At 38.8% G+C, this 17,392-nt stretch overlaps 1 protein-coding gene across 2 annotated transcripts in view; it reads right to left on the bottom strand.

Moving 5' to 3' along the window:
* The window catches only part of NWD2 (NACHT and WD repeat domain containing 2), a 59,935-nt gene that overhangs the window by 24,121 nt on the left and 18,422 nt on the right, over nucleotides 1-17,392 (bottom strand). The window contains exons 2-3 of one of the 2 annotated variants that reach the window (XM_062618780.1): nucleotides 12,779-12,867; nucleotides 6,512-6,628 (exon numbers count right to left, since the gene is read on the bottom strand). In XM_062618780.1, coding sequence (XP_062474764.1) covers nucleotides 6,512-6,628; nucleotides 12,779-12,867 — 206 coding nt within the window. Of the gene's footprint in view, nucleotides 1-6,511; nucleotides 6,635-12,778; nucleotides 12,868-17,392 lie in introns of those variants that run through there. The other variant, XM_062618781.1, reaches the window with a different exon arrangement.

The following is a 17,392-nucleotide window of genomic DNA, read 5'->3' as shown; positions in this document are numbered from 1 at the left end:
TAAGATCTCTCTCTGAACTTATCAACTGCTTGCTAAAAAATAGTGAAGTATGCTGTATGTATGTATCTTTACACAGAATTATCACTACAAGGTTCAGGATTTCCCCCCCTCACTTCTGCAGAACAGCTGATGTTGGTTTTCTGATCTACTGTTTCATTTGTAGAGCAGACCATTGTATCTAGCTGATTACAATACTACCTCAGAGGATGGTTTGGTAAAGCTTCTGAGGGTAAACAGAAAATAAATCTCATGCAGCCTATTTTTTCTCTTTACACATTACATACAATGATGGAAATTTGAGTTCATGCTAATCTTGTTCTCATTAATATTACATTATTAAATGTAATACTTAACCTTCCTGGAAGGAAGCACCAAAAATTCTACTTATGTCAAGAAAAACAAACACAGTGAATTAGCAGAAAATATGTAGAGTTTTCTGACTGCAGGCTGAAAATGCAAGCTATTTTAAGACTACATCAAAACCCATGCAGTTTCTATGTTCCATGGAAAAGCTGCCTGATGATGCTATTTTCAATGGGTATGTTTAAAAAATGGGTAAGCATTTTTAGACTCTAGATTTAAGATTTAGAGAAATTCACAGGAAAATAAATTCCCAGCCCTAAAGCAGATCAAGGAACTCACAATAGCTTAATCATATAATAATACCCTGTCCTTGATTCTACTCTGTGTATATCTGTTGTTCAGAGATAGACAACATGGAAAGGGATATACACCCTTTCCCTGTCAGTCTGGAGGCTGTGAAAGACCAAGGCTTGCTGACAGGAAAGTTGCATACTATGTATTTAAAGCTTAATCACTTTATCTGTTTTGAAGGCCTTCAAAAAATATACAAAGCTCTGCTTTGAGAAAAATATTTCCTGTTGCCAAAATCCATCTAAAACAGGATTAGTGTCTGCAGACGTATACTTTACTTCAGACTCATGCCAACAAGGCTTATGGAGCCATTTCTGATATGCTTTATGACTCCAAACCCTCCTTTGTTAGAGGGAGTTCTTGTTTGGATGGGTTTTGCATCAGGTGTGGAGTATGAAGAAAATTCATAATTCAATATTTGTTTCTTGGAATAAACTTCACTGGGAGAGGTAGGCTGTTATGCCATGTCTGGTTCCAGCTGTTTCTCCTCATTCACATAAAAACTATATATAGACCTGCTTCCTGGAGGAAAATTAGACTCTGAAATGTATCTAGCACTTGTAACTTCTGCTGAGTTCCCAAGGAGCACTAGGTGCGTAGCATTCCTCATAAGCTGGCTGTTTAAATATAGGCACATTTGGCTGAGTTTAGAGTCCCTAACTTAAAATGTATAGCAATTTTCCCAGAAGAGCAAAAGAAAATGTAACTCAGGTGTTCCAGAACCATTTTCCTATTAGGGATAAACCCTAAAGTAACACCAGAACTGAAATGGGAGTTGAGGAGATTCAGTAGAGCTGGGGGGAATATAATTTGGAATTTTCTCTGAGACGGAATGTGCTCAGAATTACTTATCAACCATTTGTACTCAGCAAAGAGAACTAAGTAGTAGTGTACTTCATGGAATGATTAAAGCATTCATTGCACTGTAGGAACAAAAAGATCCAAAAATGTAAAAAAACATATCACTCTAATTTGCCATATTTCATCGTCAATTTCAGGGTGATTTAAGGATTTGCCAATATTGTAAATTGCCAATATTCTCTTAAAATCCTACTGGAACTCCAGTTTCATAATGCTAGGTCTTTGTTAATGGTTCATTAATGCTGAAATTAACAACAAGCTGTCAATAATTTGAGGGACAATGTAAATTACAATGTAAATGTATTTTAAAATGATAAATATAAATTACACTAGCTGTTCAGAGTAGGTAGAAAATATCTTTACTGTTCTTTGAACCAGATATCTGAATGATGGGTGAAAAGAATCTTAGGTTTGTACAAACCCAGACATATTTAATTGAGCAAACCATTACAGGCGACAAGCTAACATTTCATTTCCATTTCTCCCTTTCATTTTACAATTTTTCAGAACGTAGTCACACAAGAACTGCCATTCAGGCAGAGACTGTGAGGTGCCACACAGATGGAGGAGAGCACCCATGTGTTGTAACTTCTTGTGTTTGAAGAGAAACACAGAGAAGCCTGGCAATTCTCTTATCTCTACTAAGGCATAATCAGCATCAGGTTAGTACTGGAGTATTAGTTAAGGAACCCTGATAAAACGGCAGTAAAATAACCACTGTAGACTAAAGATACCCTAAATAGGTCAAGGTCTTAATTGGTACCAAACACTGTAATTGGGTTCCTAAATTAGCAGCCTAACTCTCTGGCGTTTCCTTGCTGTTAATGGAAAAAGAGTCACCCAGAAGATGACTCAGATATTGTTGGAGGTACCTATATCTTTCTGTTAGTTGTTAAAGATATTGAGACTAGGTCCACAGCAGATAAATCCTGTTCATAATCAGCTGTGGGATGATAATATAACCTTTATTGCCACTCTACCATCCTGTTTATATTGCCTTCTCTTATGAATTTACTAGGAAACACAAGTCAACAAAATGTAAAGGTTACAGTGATATACTGAATGTATTTTGTCTTTGGTATTGTTATGCAATGAAGAGTTTAAGCAGTTCACAGCTTAATAAATACACTGCATTTCAGTCTCTCCGTGTAGATTCCAGAGACAACCAGTATGATTTCTGCATAAAATTTTATGGAAAGTATTTTTCCTGCAGAACTAGTACTGTTTCCCTCATAAACAAATCTTCATAAATTATTCTGCAGATCAAAAATAGCATGGTATGTTTTTACCTACAGTAAAGGCTATAAGTTTTTAAATGATCACATATAGTAGGCACTGATTTTACACAGCAAAAACCGAACCTAACCAAAAAAACCCCAGCTCCCCTCTCCCTTAATTGGATCAAGTGTTGACAGAGCTCAGGCAGTAGCTAAGAGGGGGACTATACATTCCCAAAACAGTGTCACAGGAAAATTGATTACCCATTTTTTCAGAAGTGCTTCTTCCTTTGTGTTTATGGATATGTGTTCATTTGGATTTTGTTCTTTCGTATCTGAAGAAAAGCTTAGGACTTCCAATTTATTCACTGCACTAATTTAAGAACTCATTTTAATTTCTCTCCATCTGATATCACAACGCAGGTACAAAGTGCCATAAAGAAACACTTTATAAAAATCAACCCATATCTGCTAGTTAATTCTGAATAGTCCAATTTAATCCAAGATCTGTGTCTGAATTAAGAAAGCGGTAATTGAAAGGTTAAAAAAATGCCAGCTGAATGGAAGTGGCACATTTTATACGACTTTCTCAAGAAATGGGAAGTTTCCCAAAGCCTGCTGTGCCAAAGTCCATTTTTAATTATGTTACTATAAATTAAAACCGATTATGGTTGTTGGAGTAGAATCATCTTCAATTTATGTTGTAAATGAAATAAACTCCATCACCCTAAGGTACAACAGAGCAAAAAAATAAATGTACGTGAAGAGATTTCTGTAGTTTTGCTGGTATAGTCATTGGGAGAGGTATCACTCTGGCCCACATTTGGAAAACCTGAAATATTGGAGACATTGGTTTACTGCAACCTCTTTGTTAGCTGTTTTGTTCTGTTTCAAATTTATGATTTCCTTAGTAACAGTATCACCAGGCAATTCTTAACAGCTTCAAAATTCTGAGCTGCTAAAATATGCATAAACATATGCATAAACACAACCAGGTTTCCTTCACTTCTTCACAGAGATTTTAGAACATCCATGTCTAAGGACACTAGGTGTTGCTCAAGGAAAAACGCCATGCCCTTCTATTCCAACACTGGATTTTCATCAAAGGGAAGACAGAAAGAAGAAAAATAAACCCAGAAAACTAAATTTAGTCACATCAGATGGAAGCTACCCAAACCCTCTAAAGATCTGGGCCAGTGTGTGCTTGTGAAAAACAGTGTCATGATGGCATCAAACCCAGTGCAGACTCAGCACTCCAAGCTCTGGGCTTTTTATGGTCAAGTGCTGAGGACGGCCTTCATTCCCCAGGACTCTGAAGGTAAATAACAGAGTGAGGCAAACGGGTGAATGAAACAGCTAGTGAGATGGTTGTAAGGGTGTGGTAAAAACATGGAACAACACATGCTGCAGCTTGCTCTTTATCTAATCTTTGGTATGGAGGGAAGTGATCTCCAGCCTTCACAGCAGGCAGTCTTTTGTATACCTTCTATCCCCATGGGATTCTGTGGTTTCAGTTCCTTGCATCTTTAAAATTCTTAATTTAAAAAAAAATAAATCAAGGACTTGATTTTTTTCAGAACCCTTCTCTGCCTTATCTGACAACTCTAGGAATTACAGTTCAATTATCTACTTTCAAGTATAGAGGAGAAATCTACCTTTTCTAAATTATTTTCTTAGCAAATACAGAAAATAAAATCTAGAAGAGCAAAGGTATAGTCTTAAAATTGTTTTCCATTGAATTAAACTGTCAAAGGAGAGTTGCAGATGTCCTTTGGTGTCTAAACTACAAGCATTTCCAGTACCCTTCCAGTTGCAATAAACAAGTGACCATGGAGAGGACAATCAGTAGTATACCAGCAGTAAACAGAAGCAATGTATTTTTGTTTTGCTTTCAGACTTTATTACAAGAAAACTTGTAATAAAAACATTAATATCAAAATGCTTGTAATTTAGTAAAACTTATACTAACAGTATAATAATTGACAAAACTAGTGAAGTAGGATTAGGTATGTCTACTTGAAAATATTCAGCTTGATGGACAGATACTGAATGAGTCTGTCTTGCTCTGTATGCTCTGGTATGTCTGCAGCACTATAATGAAACTGGAACTGTATTTATCTAATGTTGGCAGGATGTCTATTTTTTTCTCTGCAAGCACTATGTCTTAAAATAATGTTGGTTATTCTCCTAAACACAAGTGAAGAGTTTTACAGAAGTTAATTTAACTTGAGATTTATCCTAATATTTCTACTCTCCTACAACTATGCATAGAAAAATAATTGTATATCCCCCATTTATTTCTCACAAAGAATGGAGCCTCAAGGCAGCTCATAAGGAATTAAATATGTTTTGGAATAATGTAAATATACTTTCAGAGAAGTATTCTTGATCATAGCAAATCCTACTCATTGTGGCCGGTTTTGTACTTTCGCTGAAGTCTCCCTTGCGCACAGAACTTCTCATACACAAAATAAACTCACATTCTTCCCAAATCATCTTCTCTTTAGTTTTGATGCATTGATACTGTAAATATGCAGTATATACAACTGAACAGTGAATCTCATTAGAGAGATTCTCTATCTCAATCAGCCCAGTAAGTTAAAGCACAGCCTTACCCTTCACAGATAAAACAGGTATGCTACTCTTTAAGCAGCTGGGAAAATGTGTTTATCAAGAGTCATATATTTTTGGTCTGTGCAGTGAAAACTAACACAGTCAGCATACCGTGAGCTGATCTGGTCTTTAAATATTTTTCAAGTTAACTCTGCTCGTATTAAAATATAGTATATCTCTTTCTAAGCACAGAAGAAAGAGAAAAAAAATCACTACTCTGAATTGTGTATTTAATACAAAATCAGTGACAGCAAAATCTATTGTATGTGATTAACTGGAAGGTGGGAAAGCATACCTGGCAGGACACTGTCAGGACACTGCCTACTCCCAGTGCCTTTGAACTACTAGAACCATACACAATGTTTGGCATGACTTCATAAATTCATGCTGCTTCAGCTGTAAAAGCTGTAAGGAACAGCTGAAGACTGTTGAGCTTGATGAAAACCAACAGGATCATCTACACAAAAAGATCTCTCTTACACTGAAATAAATATATAAAGCTTTCTAAACCACTGATGTGAAGTGGTTCAGTCTCTCCTTTGGGTCTAATAGGAAAAGCCAGTAAAAATTTATCTTTTTTGCCGGCTTTACTGACTACTGAAGAATCCTAAAAGCAACTGTTGTTCTGACAACAGTAAAGAGAAGACAGAGTAAGAAAAAAAAAAAGTCTCAGAGCCTCCTCAGGTTGTCACTGACCTCCAGTCTTTTCACACTCTAATACCAGGCATTTTACACTAGGTTTATGATACAAAACAGCAAAATGCAGGTCACATCAGATAGTTCTTTGCTGCTGCTGTGCTTTTGTAAGTACGCCCTTCTAGGCCAGCATGTGTAAGAAGTGCCAAGAATTAATTAACAGTGGCCTCCTTAAACAAGTAGTCCATACTTCCGTTGTTCTAGTATTACAGTCATACCTTGTGGTTTCTAAACCCACCTCACTATGGGGACTGATCATGAATGATCCTTCTTTCTTCTCCATTAACACTGAGTAATCACTGTTAATCTGCTGTATAGGGAAACATCTGGATGCAGTATAACTAATGTACAGTGAGGAATATAAAATATTTTAGAAAGAAGAAAAGAACACATTTGTTACTGAATCATGCATGTTAGGATAGCTGACATTGTATTTTTGTTGTAAAGTAAAACATTATTTGTATACCCACAACAAAACATGGACCTGCAGAACTTTTCAAGCAATCTTCTAACAGCTTCATACGACTCTTTTGTAGCTCAGGACTGTCCCATTCATCTGCTTCAACTCCCCAGTATAGGTCTATGACCTGGAAAACAGTATGCAACATTGTTACTTTATCATATGCCTTTTCTACCTATTGAAAATTAACTTTGCCAACATTTTGTGTACTGCTAAGCACAGTTCTGCAGTGCAGTAAAAGGCAATGAGGTCTATATCCAGTCTTTACACAGACTGGCAGGGTTTCCTTAGGTGAATGACAATTCAAGTCTCTTATTTTCCCTCCCAGGTAGTCCCTCCTGGGACATTCTCTCATTTTATATTAATATTTCTTTGCAGACATTAGCATGACAAGATCTTGATTTGGTGCAGGCTTTACTTGCTACTAAATTGTATATAATGGATAGGTAAGAATAATGACAAAAGCATTGATAAAATCCTGGCTCCATGGAAATGAACGGAAGTTTTGCTGTGGATCACAGTCAAGACCATGACTTGACACCTTGTGTCACTTGTATCCACAGGATATAAACTCGTCCTGTGTTCATGGCTCAAAAGAAATAATATGTGCAACTCTGTACTATCATACTTCTTTTGTTAGCTGGTCTTTGTTACTTTAGAATCAGAGATTGTATAGATATGCAATGGCAGACAGCTTGCTGCTCAGCTTTTCATCTGTAGCTACAGACTCGGTTTTGTGATGGTAATTAGCTGCAAACAAACTGGAAGAAACTGGACTATGGATGTTAAACTTATTTGAAGAAATTAAGCAATGAAGTGTGATTTCACTACACATTTTAACTAACAGGCTGAATTCTTACTGTGGAAAATTAAAAGAGTAGAAATCATAGGTACACATTTCTTTTGAAATAAAACTTAGGCTACATGCTACTACTCTCTCATTTAAGCTACTATTGATTGTTAACATCATCTATGTAACTTGAACAAAAAAGAAAGTCCAAATGGATAGTTAAAAAGAAAATAAATTAATGTGACATGAATATATTACAATATTGTTATTTGTAATATAATTTTTACAATTTGTATAATTTGCTGTAATATTATTTGTACAGTGGAAGCACTCTGCTATTTCCATGAGAAACAGAATCAGCCTGAAGACCTAACATAACAACTAATAATGGGTTGATGTAAAAGTAAAATTCACTGTTCTTTTCTTTCAGTCTGATTAGGAAAAAAGTGTTCTGTCTTCCTCCCTCCCTTCTGTTATTTATCACTATGACTTCATTACTGAACTTCACATCGCATTCAGCTGTCCGATTACTTGAATGATGTATGATAAAGCTTAAGCATTCTAGTCATAAAATTAAAGCATCTTAGCATACAGTAAAAAATATTTGAACTACTGATTGAATGAATTTATTGTGCAGCTCAAGTTCATCTGAAACATAAAAGCAATTTCTATTTTAATTAAATGTTCAAAAATCATGTTAATTCTGTAATTTTTTTTATTAAGAGGAAATTCCCTGGAATAGCAGATAGTGTAGTGGCTAGGCAGCTGCTTTCTGTGTGTTATAATGTTATAGATATCACAGAAACATGGTGGGATGGCTCCTATGACTGGAGTATTGGAATGGAAGGTTACAGGCTCTTTAGACAGGCCCGGCAGCTGGGGAGGGGGAGTTGCTATTTATGTTAGGGGTAGGCTGGAGAGTATGGAACTCTGTCTGGGGACAGGTGAGCAGTCCACAGAGAGTTTGTGGGTCAGGGTTAAAGGGAGTATAGCTATGGGAGACATTACTGTGGGGATCTGTTACAGACCGCCTGATCAAGGAGAACCTGCGGATGAAGCACTCCACAGACAGATAGGAAAAGCCTCACGCTCACAGGCCCTTGTTCTCATGGGCGACTTCAACCACCCTGACATCTGTTGGAAGGACGGTACGGCCCGGCACAAGCAATCCAGGAGGTTACTCGATTGTGTGGAAGACAACTTCCGTCTGCAAGTAACAGAAGAGCCAACAAGGAGAGGTGCCATGCTTGACCTCATGCTCACGAACAGGGAAGGGCTCGTTGGAAATGTGACTCTCCAGGGCAGCCTTGGTTGCAGCGATCATGAGACGCTCGAATTTGAGATCCTCAGGAGAGCGAGAAGAGCGTGCAGCAAGCTCACTGCCCTGGACTTCAAGACAGCAGACTTTGGCCTCTTCAGGAACCTGCTTAGTAAGGTTCCATGCAATATAGCCCTAGAGGGCAGGGGGGCCCAAGACTCTTGGCTGATATTCAAGGATCACCTGCTACAAGCTGAGGAGTGTTGCATCCCAACTAGAAGGAAGTGCAGCAGGAGGGCCAGGAGACCTCCTTGGATGGATAAGGAGCTCCTGAGGAAACTTAGAGGGAAAAACAAGGCTTATAAAAGGTGGAAGCAAGGACAGGTGGCCTGGGAAGAATACAGGGATGTTGTCTGGGAAGCCAGGGACCAGGTTAGGAAAGCTAAGGCCCAGCTAGAATTAAACTTGGCTAGGGATGTGAAAGATAACAGGAAGGGTTTCCATAGGTACATTGTGAATAAAAAACAGACTAGGGAGAATGTAGGCCCCCTCTGGAAGCTATCAGGAGAACTGGCTACACAGGATTTGGAGAAGGCTGAGGTTCTGAATGACTTCTTTGCCTCAGTCTTCACTGCCAAAGGCTCTGACCACACCATCCAAGTCTTGGAAGGCAGACACAGCGACTGTGAGAATGAAGACCCTAGACCCACTGTAGGAGAGGATCTGGTTCGAGACCATATTAAGAACCTGAACGTACACAAGTCCATGGGTCCTGATGAAATCCATCCACAGGTCCTGAAGGAGCCGGCAAATGAAGTCGCTAAGACGCTGACCATCACATTTAAAAGATCATGGCAGTCAGGTGAAGTTCCCAATGACCGGAAAAAGGGAAATATAACCCCCATTTTCAAGAAGGGGAAAATGGATGACCCGGGGAATTACAGACCAGTCCGTCTCACCTCCGTGCCTGGCAAAATCTTGGAGCAGATTCTCCTGGAAGGCATGCTAAGGCACATGAAAATCAAGAAGGTGCTTGGTGACAGCCAGCATGGCTTCACTAAGGGGAAATCCTGCCTGACCAATCTGGTGGTCTTCTATGATGGGGCTACAGAACTGATGGACAGGGGTAGAGCAGTTGATGTCATCTACCTGGACTTGTGCAAAGCATTTGACACTGTCCCACACGACATCCTTGTCTCTAAATTGGAGAGACATCAATTTGATGGATGGACCACTCGGTGGGTAAGGAGCTGGCTGGATGGCCGCACGCAAAGAGTTGTGGTCAATGGCTCAATGTCCGGCTGGAGACCAGTAACGAGTGGTGTCCCTTGGGGATCGGTGTTGGACCGGTCTTGTCCAACATCTTCGTCGCTGACATGGACAGTGGGATTGAGTGCACCCTCAGCAAGTTTGCCGTTGACTCCAAGCTGTGTGGTTTGGTTGATACCCTGGAGGGAAGGAATGCCATCCAGAGGGACCTTGACACACTTGTATGGTGGGCTGATGCCAACCTCATGAAGTTTAACCATGACAAGTGCAAGGTCCTACACCTGGGTCGGGGCAATCCCAGGCACAGCTACAGGTTGGGCAGAGAAGAGATTCAGAGCAGCCCTGTGGAGAAGGACTTGGGGGTGTTGGTTGATGAGAAATTTAACATGAGCCAGCAGTGTGTGCTTGCAGCCCAGAAAGCCAACCGTACCCTGGGCTGCATCAAAAGGAGTGTGACCAGCAGGTCGAAGGAGGTGATCCTGCCCTGCTACTCTGCTCTTGTGAGACCTCACCTGGAGTATTGTGTGCAGTTCTGGTGTCCTCAACATAAAAAGCACATGGAACTGTTGGAACAAGTCCAGAGGAGGGCCATGAGGATGATCAGGGGACTGGAGCACCTCCCGTATGAAGACAGGCTGAGAAAGTTGGGGCTGTTCAGCCTGGAGAAGAGAAGGCTGTGTGGAGACCTCATAGCAGCCTTCCAGTATCTGAAGGGGGGCTATAAGGATGCTGGGCAGGGACTCTTCATTAGGGACTGTAGGGATAGGACAAGGGGTAACGGGTTAAAACTTGAACAGGGGAAGTTTAGATTGGATATAAGGAAGAAGTTCTTTACTGTAAGGATGGTGAGGCACTGGAATGGGCTGCCCAGGGAAGTTGTGAATGCTCCATCCCTGGCAGTGTTGGATAAATAAAATGGATAAATAAAAAAAAAATGTTTTGATAAAGTCTACCTCAGAGCCTCCTCCAAAATGCTTTACGACTTTCCCTTGGTAATGTTTTTTACAAGCTTTTCTACTTTGCTTCCACACAAATGTGATAGCTTCCTAGCTGTTTTCAGAAATGTGTCAGTGGAGCTGTCTCTCAGACCTCGTATCACATAAGGATGCTCTTGGTGCTGAAACTATATAAAAAAATAATTTGCTTCCATGAGTATCAACCAGAATAAACTTAATTATTCCTCCCCCAGAGACTACATTACAATCCATTTGAAGAAAGACATGTTTTGTCTCACAAAGAATTCGGCAGTGGATTGCTTGGAAGAGACATTTCCCTTCTGTCACTGAAATGTCTCCTCAAAGATGACTGAGAAATAAAGTTTATATTTTCCCTTAATATCATATGGTAGCAACAGGAGAAAAAACCTTTATTATTTAAATATCTTTTGCTATTCCTTTCATCCGCCACTGCAGCTGGGACTTCCCAATCAGCTGATGAGCTAGGACCTTCAGATGAAAATTCTTTTATAGCCATAATCAAAAATCAATCTGGAATTTGCCACCATGCAGATTCAGCAACTCCACAGTGACTCAGGGAATTAAAACCAAGTATCATCATTTAAGAACTTGTTATTTTGATTAAAAACCAGCTGCATGTGTACCAAGAATAATACACGGGGAGGAACAGGATGTTGCATAAAAGGCATTCGCTGTTTCTAAATAAGCTTCACTCTGGAGACCTGAGTTTTTGCGGTCAGTAAGACAGGAGGTTAATACTAGTATGTGAGGAAGGCTTGAGGATGTAGAACCAGAATTTTTCAAAAAAAACCAAAACCAAAACCCAAACCCATTTTTACACCATAGCATGCTGTATGTATTTCTCTTTGCTGAGAGTCAGTTCCAGGCCTGCTGATATATATGGGACTTGATGACTTTACAGGACTGTGAATTTGGACATAGCTGACTTAAAAGCACCAGGGATTTTAACTGTGATGCCAAACTCATGTGTTTTAAGTTAAATGCAACTTATAATGCAATTTATTACCAACTAGCTCTTACTAAAGATGTGGATGGGTATAAGTCTTCCATGACACAAAGGAAAATTTGAACTGAATGAAGCAATGGGAATTTTACAATTGGCATTAAAGTGAGCCAATTCCATAGTATACAATCACAACAGAAATGTTCCATATTCAATTCATTTTGGTAATCAGTTTCAATATTCAACTGGTTAAATTATTTTCCACATTACAGTGGAAAACAAACCCACAGGTAGAGTAGATATAACAATTATGTGAATATATAGATGGCGCTACTTCAATGTTGACTACACAAAATTAAAAATAGGTTGCTTTAACTTAAGTACGGTTTCATAGAATCACGGAACCATAGCATCATAGAATAGTCAGGGTTGGAAAGGACCTTAAGAGCACCTAGTTCCAACCCCCCTGCTATGGGCAGGGATGCTTCACCCTAGACCAGGTTGCTCAAGGCCTCATCCATCCTGGCCTTGAACGCTGCCAGGGATGGGGCAACCACAGGTTTTTGGGGCAACCTGTTCCAGTGTCTCACCACCCTCACAGTAAAGAACATCTTCCTTATATCTAACCTAAACCTCCCCTGTTTAAGTTTGAACCCATTGTCCGATTGCTACAGTCCCTGAAGTATTTAGAAGTATAACTTGGTAATTCAGATGTAACATTATTTCTTCTTTATAATTCTTTGAATATATAAAATAGAGTTGTTCTCATTAAGTTTCTAATGTGAAAGATGTCAGTTTGTTGCCATATTGCTTGTACTATCAATGCGATCTCGCATTGTAAAACTGTGGTTTTCATCTATTCAGAATTTACCTCAAATCTGCCTGTAAAATAATTTAAGTACATCAACTCAGTACAATTAAAGTGAAATACATACGTTGCAATTTTCTATTTTACCAGTTACCCCTAAAAATGTTATTTGTTCTAGATAGGGTTAATTTCAAGAAAAAATAATGCAAGATTCAACACAAAAAAAACCTACCTGAAATTCCAATCCATAGTTTTCCCTGCAGAATTCTCTCAGCTTGGGATACACATGTTCTCTTAGGGCACTTCTTTCTGCCATTGTATCTGTGTTGCAGAAAGAGATGTTATTAACAATATTTATATAAACTTGGGTTCTTTTATTCAGAAATACAGATTTATGACATAAAAAAAGAGCCCTTAACATGCACCCATCTCCCCCCCGCCCCATGATCAAGCACTGGGATTTGATCCCCCAACAGTATGTTGTGCAACATTAGGCTTCATACACATCTTAATATTGCAGCATATTTCAAAACACTCTGTCTGAACTAATTTTGCAATTCAGCAGTCAGAATTTCTTTATCGGTTTGACTTCTATTTAACTTTCAAGAAGCTGAATTTTATGAATTAGAGACATCACAGGACAAAGAGATATACCAAAGATGAATGAGATCTTTGTACTTCAGGAATAAATCAATAACATGAATTAAGAACATTGTGTCAAACACTATCACTTTCTTCATCATCTTTAGTCTGATACTACCTTAAACAAAAGATAACTGTTAATAGTATTATTTATGGTAAACTTTGGTCCAGGTGATTTCTGCTATCATAATAAACTCACATTTCTGACATTATATATTCTTACCATACAAAAATGACATATGTTTTGATAACAAAGTACAAAATGGCAATGACACCAAAATGGTTAAGTTCTGTCTGTCCAAAGTAATCCAGACACATTTATATAAAAGATATCACATACTATCAAATGTGAATTAAATTTGGTTAGTAATGAAATCTTGTACACATGAGAAATTCTATTGTCTTTCCCAATAAGACTAAGATATGTGATGGATTTTACTTGGTCTAGATTCTGACCAGTGTTGACTGAGTTCAGACACAGATGGATGAGGGATGACACCTTTGCTAAGTTATTTTTGAAAATAAAACACAACTGTTGTAGAACAATAGATCTGAGCATCATGTGATGAAAAATAAAAGCGTTAACTTATGAATCATGGAGAACATCTGCTGCAGTTAAAGCAATATTTGTATCACTGCACTAAAACAAAGCATAGGTTAAAACTGATTTAACAATCCCCATGTTGTTGTATACTAGATATACGTATGCAAATCTAACAATGTTTTGTGTATCAGAGCCATAGTGTATCAGTGTTTTGTGTAGCAGTGCTGATAGATTTAAGTCAGAGATCTGTTCATAGAATCATGGTCACAGATTTATAATATTTTTTATTTTGGCAATTCTAGAAGAGTCCATAATTTAATTAATCACACCAAATTCGTAATACTCTTCTTAATATTTAAATATACCTTTGAAATATTACACAAATGTATGGTATAATTACCGTTTATGTTTATAAATAGAAAGCAATCCAGAACACCTCCCCAGAATTATTTCTTGTGAAATCTTCATCAAGGTAAAAAGGCTATACCACAAAGGCTTAAAAGTACAGGCATGAGCTTTACTGAGTATATATGAATTACCACAGCTCTTTCATAAACTATTTGATGGGGAAAAAAAGACAAGGCATAGTAGTTTCCTAAGTAGTTCCTAAGTGAAACAATATTATGTATTTATGATTTAATATTTTAAAACATATTAACTATGCTAATGTGTTCTGAAAACAACAGTACAAAAGCATGAGGTTCTTGTTCCATCACAAGCTTTCTATTGACTGTGAGCACACCACTCAAGGCAAGATCCTAAATGCGAAGCGCACAGCTTTTATATACCCAGTTTGAAGACTGCAAATAAGACAGACCCTGTCCTGGGCTACATTCAGAAGAGTGTGGCCTCACCCTCTCTCTCCTCACCTCTCAGGAAGTTACTACCTTCCTCTCCCTTGCACTGAGGAGGCTGCATTAGGAGTGCTGTACCCAGCTCTGGGCACCCCAAATCAGGAGGATGAGGAGGAAACTGGAGAAGCTGCTGAGACGGTCAGGGGACAAGAGCACATGGCCTACAAGAAGAGATTGAGGAATCTGGGTTTGTTTAGTTGTAGTGAAGAACAGAAGCGGGACCTAGTCACAGCCTGCAAACACTTGTAAGGCACTTAACAGAGATTACAGAGTCAAGCTCTTTGGGGCAGTAACAAACAGTGCAACAAAGGCAATGACAACGTACTACAGCGTGGGAAGTTATGGCTGGGCCTAGGAGAGGCTCCTCTGACCTTGGAGCTATTCAAGACTCAACTAGACAAGTTCACAGTTGACCAAGTTACTGTTGGCAGCACTAATACTCCCTCCCACTTAGAGGACATTAGCCTAGATGACCTCCTAAGCCTCCTTGCAACCAGCAGTGACCCTGTCTCTCATAAGAACCTGTAGGTTTGGCTTACTCATCCAGGCTCCTTATACAGTGCCTGGAAAGACTTTTGCTCCTGTGTTGGGCCAGTAGGAGCAAAACTGTAGAGTAAAATAGCTGGTGCCAAGGACCCAATGTCCATGCCATATGTGTTTAAGGGATTTTACTTTGGATTAGGCTCAACCCCCTCAAACATTTGGAGTGCATTAGGTGAGATCATAGAATCACAGAATCATAAAATAGTTTGAATTGGAAGAGCCCTTCAAAAGTCATCTAGTCCAACCCCATGCAAGCAAGCAGGGACATTTAAAACTAGATCAGGTTGCCCAAAACCACATCGAGCCTGGCCTTGAACGTCTCCAGGGATGGCGCATCCACCACCTCTCTTGGCAACCTGTTCCAGTACTTTACCACCTGGAGTTATCTTCCCATTTTTCATCCAAAAGGAGCCCTGTACATGTACACCATGACTGCTCTATGATTTGAGTCACAGTATATTAGATAGTGACAATCAAGAGATTCACCTCAGAAGTGTACTCCAGATCTGAATGAATACAGACATATCGCACAAATATTTAGGTATGGAGCGCAAAAACAGAGCTCCCAGCCTAGAGCTGCCTGAGTTAGTACGTAAGGGACGGATGAGTTGCTCTCTTCTTAGGATCCACAGTCATTAATTTTCTCTTATGCTTTAGTGCCTAAGTCAAGCTTTTCTTATAGAATTTAGTACACAGCTAACAAAACTAATTAGCCAGAGGGTTGCACTGTGCTTATGCAGCAGTATTATTCTGGCTCCAAAGCAACTTTTCTCTTTGCTAGCTTGGATTCATTTTCTGCACAGTGTTGCTGTACCTTTAGATAAAAGCTACCTGCATACTTTGCTTCACTTGAAATACTTCACCTTTTTTTTTACTCCTTCACAGTACCTGAGGCCCTTAGATCAATCTATATATTCTGCCTTTTTGCCTTAATACAGGTTAATTTTGGCATGAAAGTCTATGAAAACACAAAGCATCCTACCTTCACGACTGAGCAGAATAAACTCTGTTGAAAACCAACTTACTACTGAGTTACTGAACTAAACCTAAACTAAAAATTTAGAAAAATGGAAATTAATCACAACTATAGCTTTGTTATTAAGGAAGCAACCTTTCACATATACTGTTAGCAGTTACTTAAATGATCAATGTGACAGCAGACAGAACAGTCTTATGAGGGAATTATATAGGCTAAGTTTCAGGAACGAAAAAAAGAATATTGGAAAAGGGCATAAGATAAGATTAAACACAATTAAATGATAAATGGGAAATATATTTTCTGAGGCATACAATAGATATTCTGCTTCTTTCCATTTATGCCCATAGGATTTACACTGCAGACCCCCACTGGCTCTAGTTTTAGAACACTATTCTGTTCCCTGCAGCATAACTTGTAGAGTCTTGTTCAGAAAATTAAACAACACACTGCAAGAGTAGTGCTACATTCCTAACAGCTTATAAATGAAATAGATAAAACATTCCTTGAACTACAACTGTGTTCTGGATAAGACGCTCAGCATACCTACCCTGTACTTTTATTCCTACCTCCAAAGCTAATGGAATGTTCTTACCTAATTCGAATTTGAGTCTGGTGCTTATATTAATGAATTTTAAGAATTCCTGTATTTGTAACAAGTTATGAAACTTCAAGGAAACAGAAGTGCATGTAGTTAAGAATAACTACAGTAATTAGTATGGATGGCAGATAAGCTGGTTTAATTAAATGAATTTAACCTGATTTACAGTGACAGCAAATCTGTGAAGCTGGCAGATCCTAACAACAACTGTGTCACACAGGCAAAGTCGACCTTCCAGGCTGCTGCTGCAGATGAATGGATTAACTAAATGACATTTTTCTAGCAGACAAAATGAGGGAGTAGCTATGAGATGAGCTTCATACAGCTCCTTAATTCTGATACTCTGAAATCCAAATGACAGCCTACAATAAACTGTGAGAATGAAACTACATCTGCAAAAACATTAGGACAAAAAAAACCCACAAACCCAATCATAAACATGTGTCCAATATTAAGTGAAACCAAAACCAGCCAGCCTTGAGCAAGGCAGTGACTTGCTGAACACACATCTTCCAGTGGCAGCTCTTGTGGATATTTACTTCCTAAGCGTGTTCCATAACCACGCTGTCCTGCCCAGCCCTACACTTTGAACTGACTAGAATGCAGATCTCCTCCCCAGGCATTCCCAGCGTAATGCTGAGGACTGAAATGAAATAGCCACATAGGCATTTATAGCCTTTCTGCCA

Source organism: Pezoporus occidentalis, unplaced genomic scaffold (assembly GCF_034315485.1).
Source record: "Pezoporus occidentalis ecotype Australia unplaced genomic scaffold, CSIRO_AGI_Poc_V1 ctg203, whole genome shotgun sequence".
NCBI lineage: Eukaryota > Metazoa > Chordata > Aves > Psittaciformes > Psittacidae > Pezoporus > Pezoporus occidentalis.
Note: the sequence above shows the minus strand (reverse complement) of the source record. Positions and strands in the feature narration are given on the sequence as shown.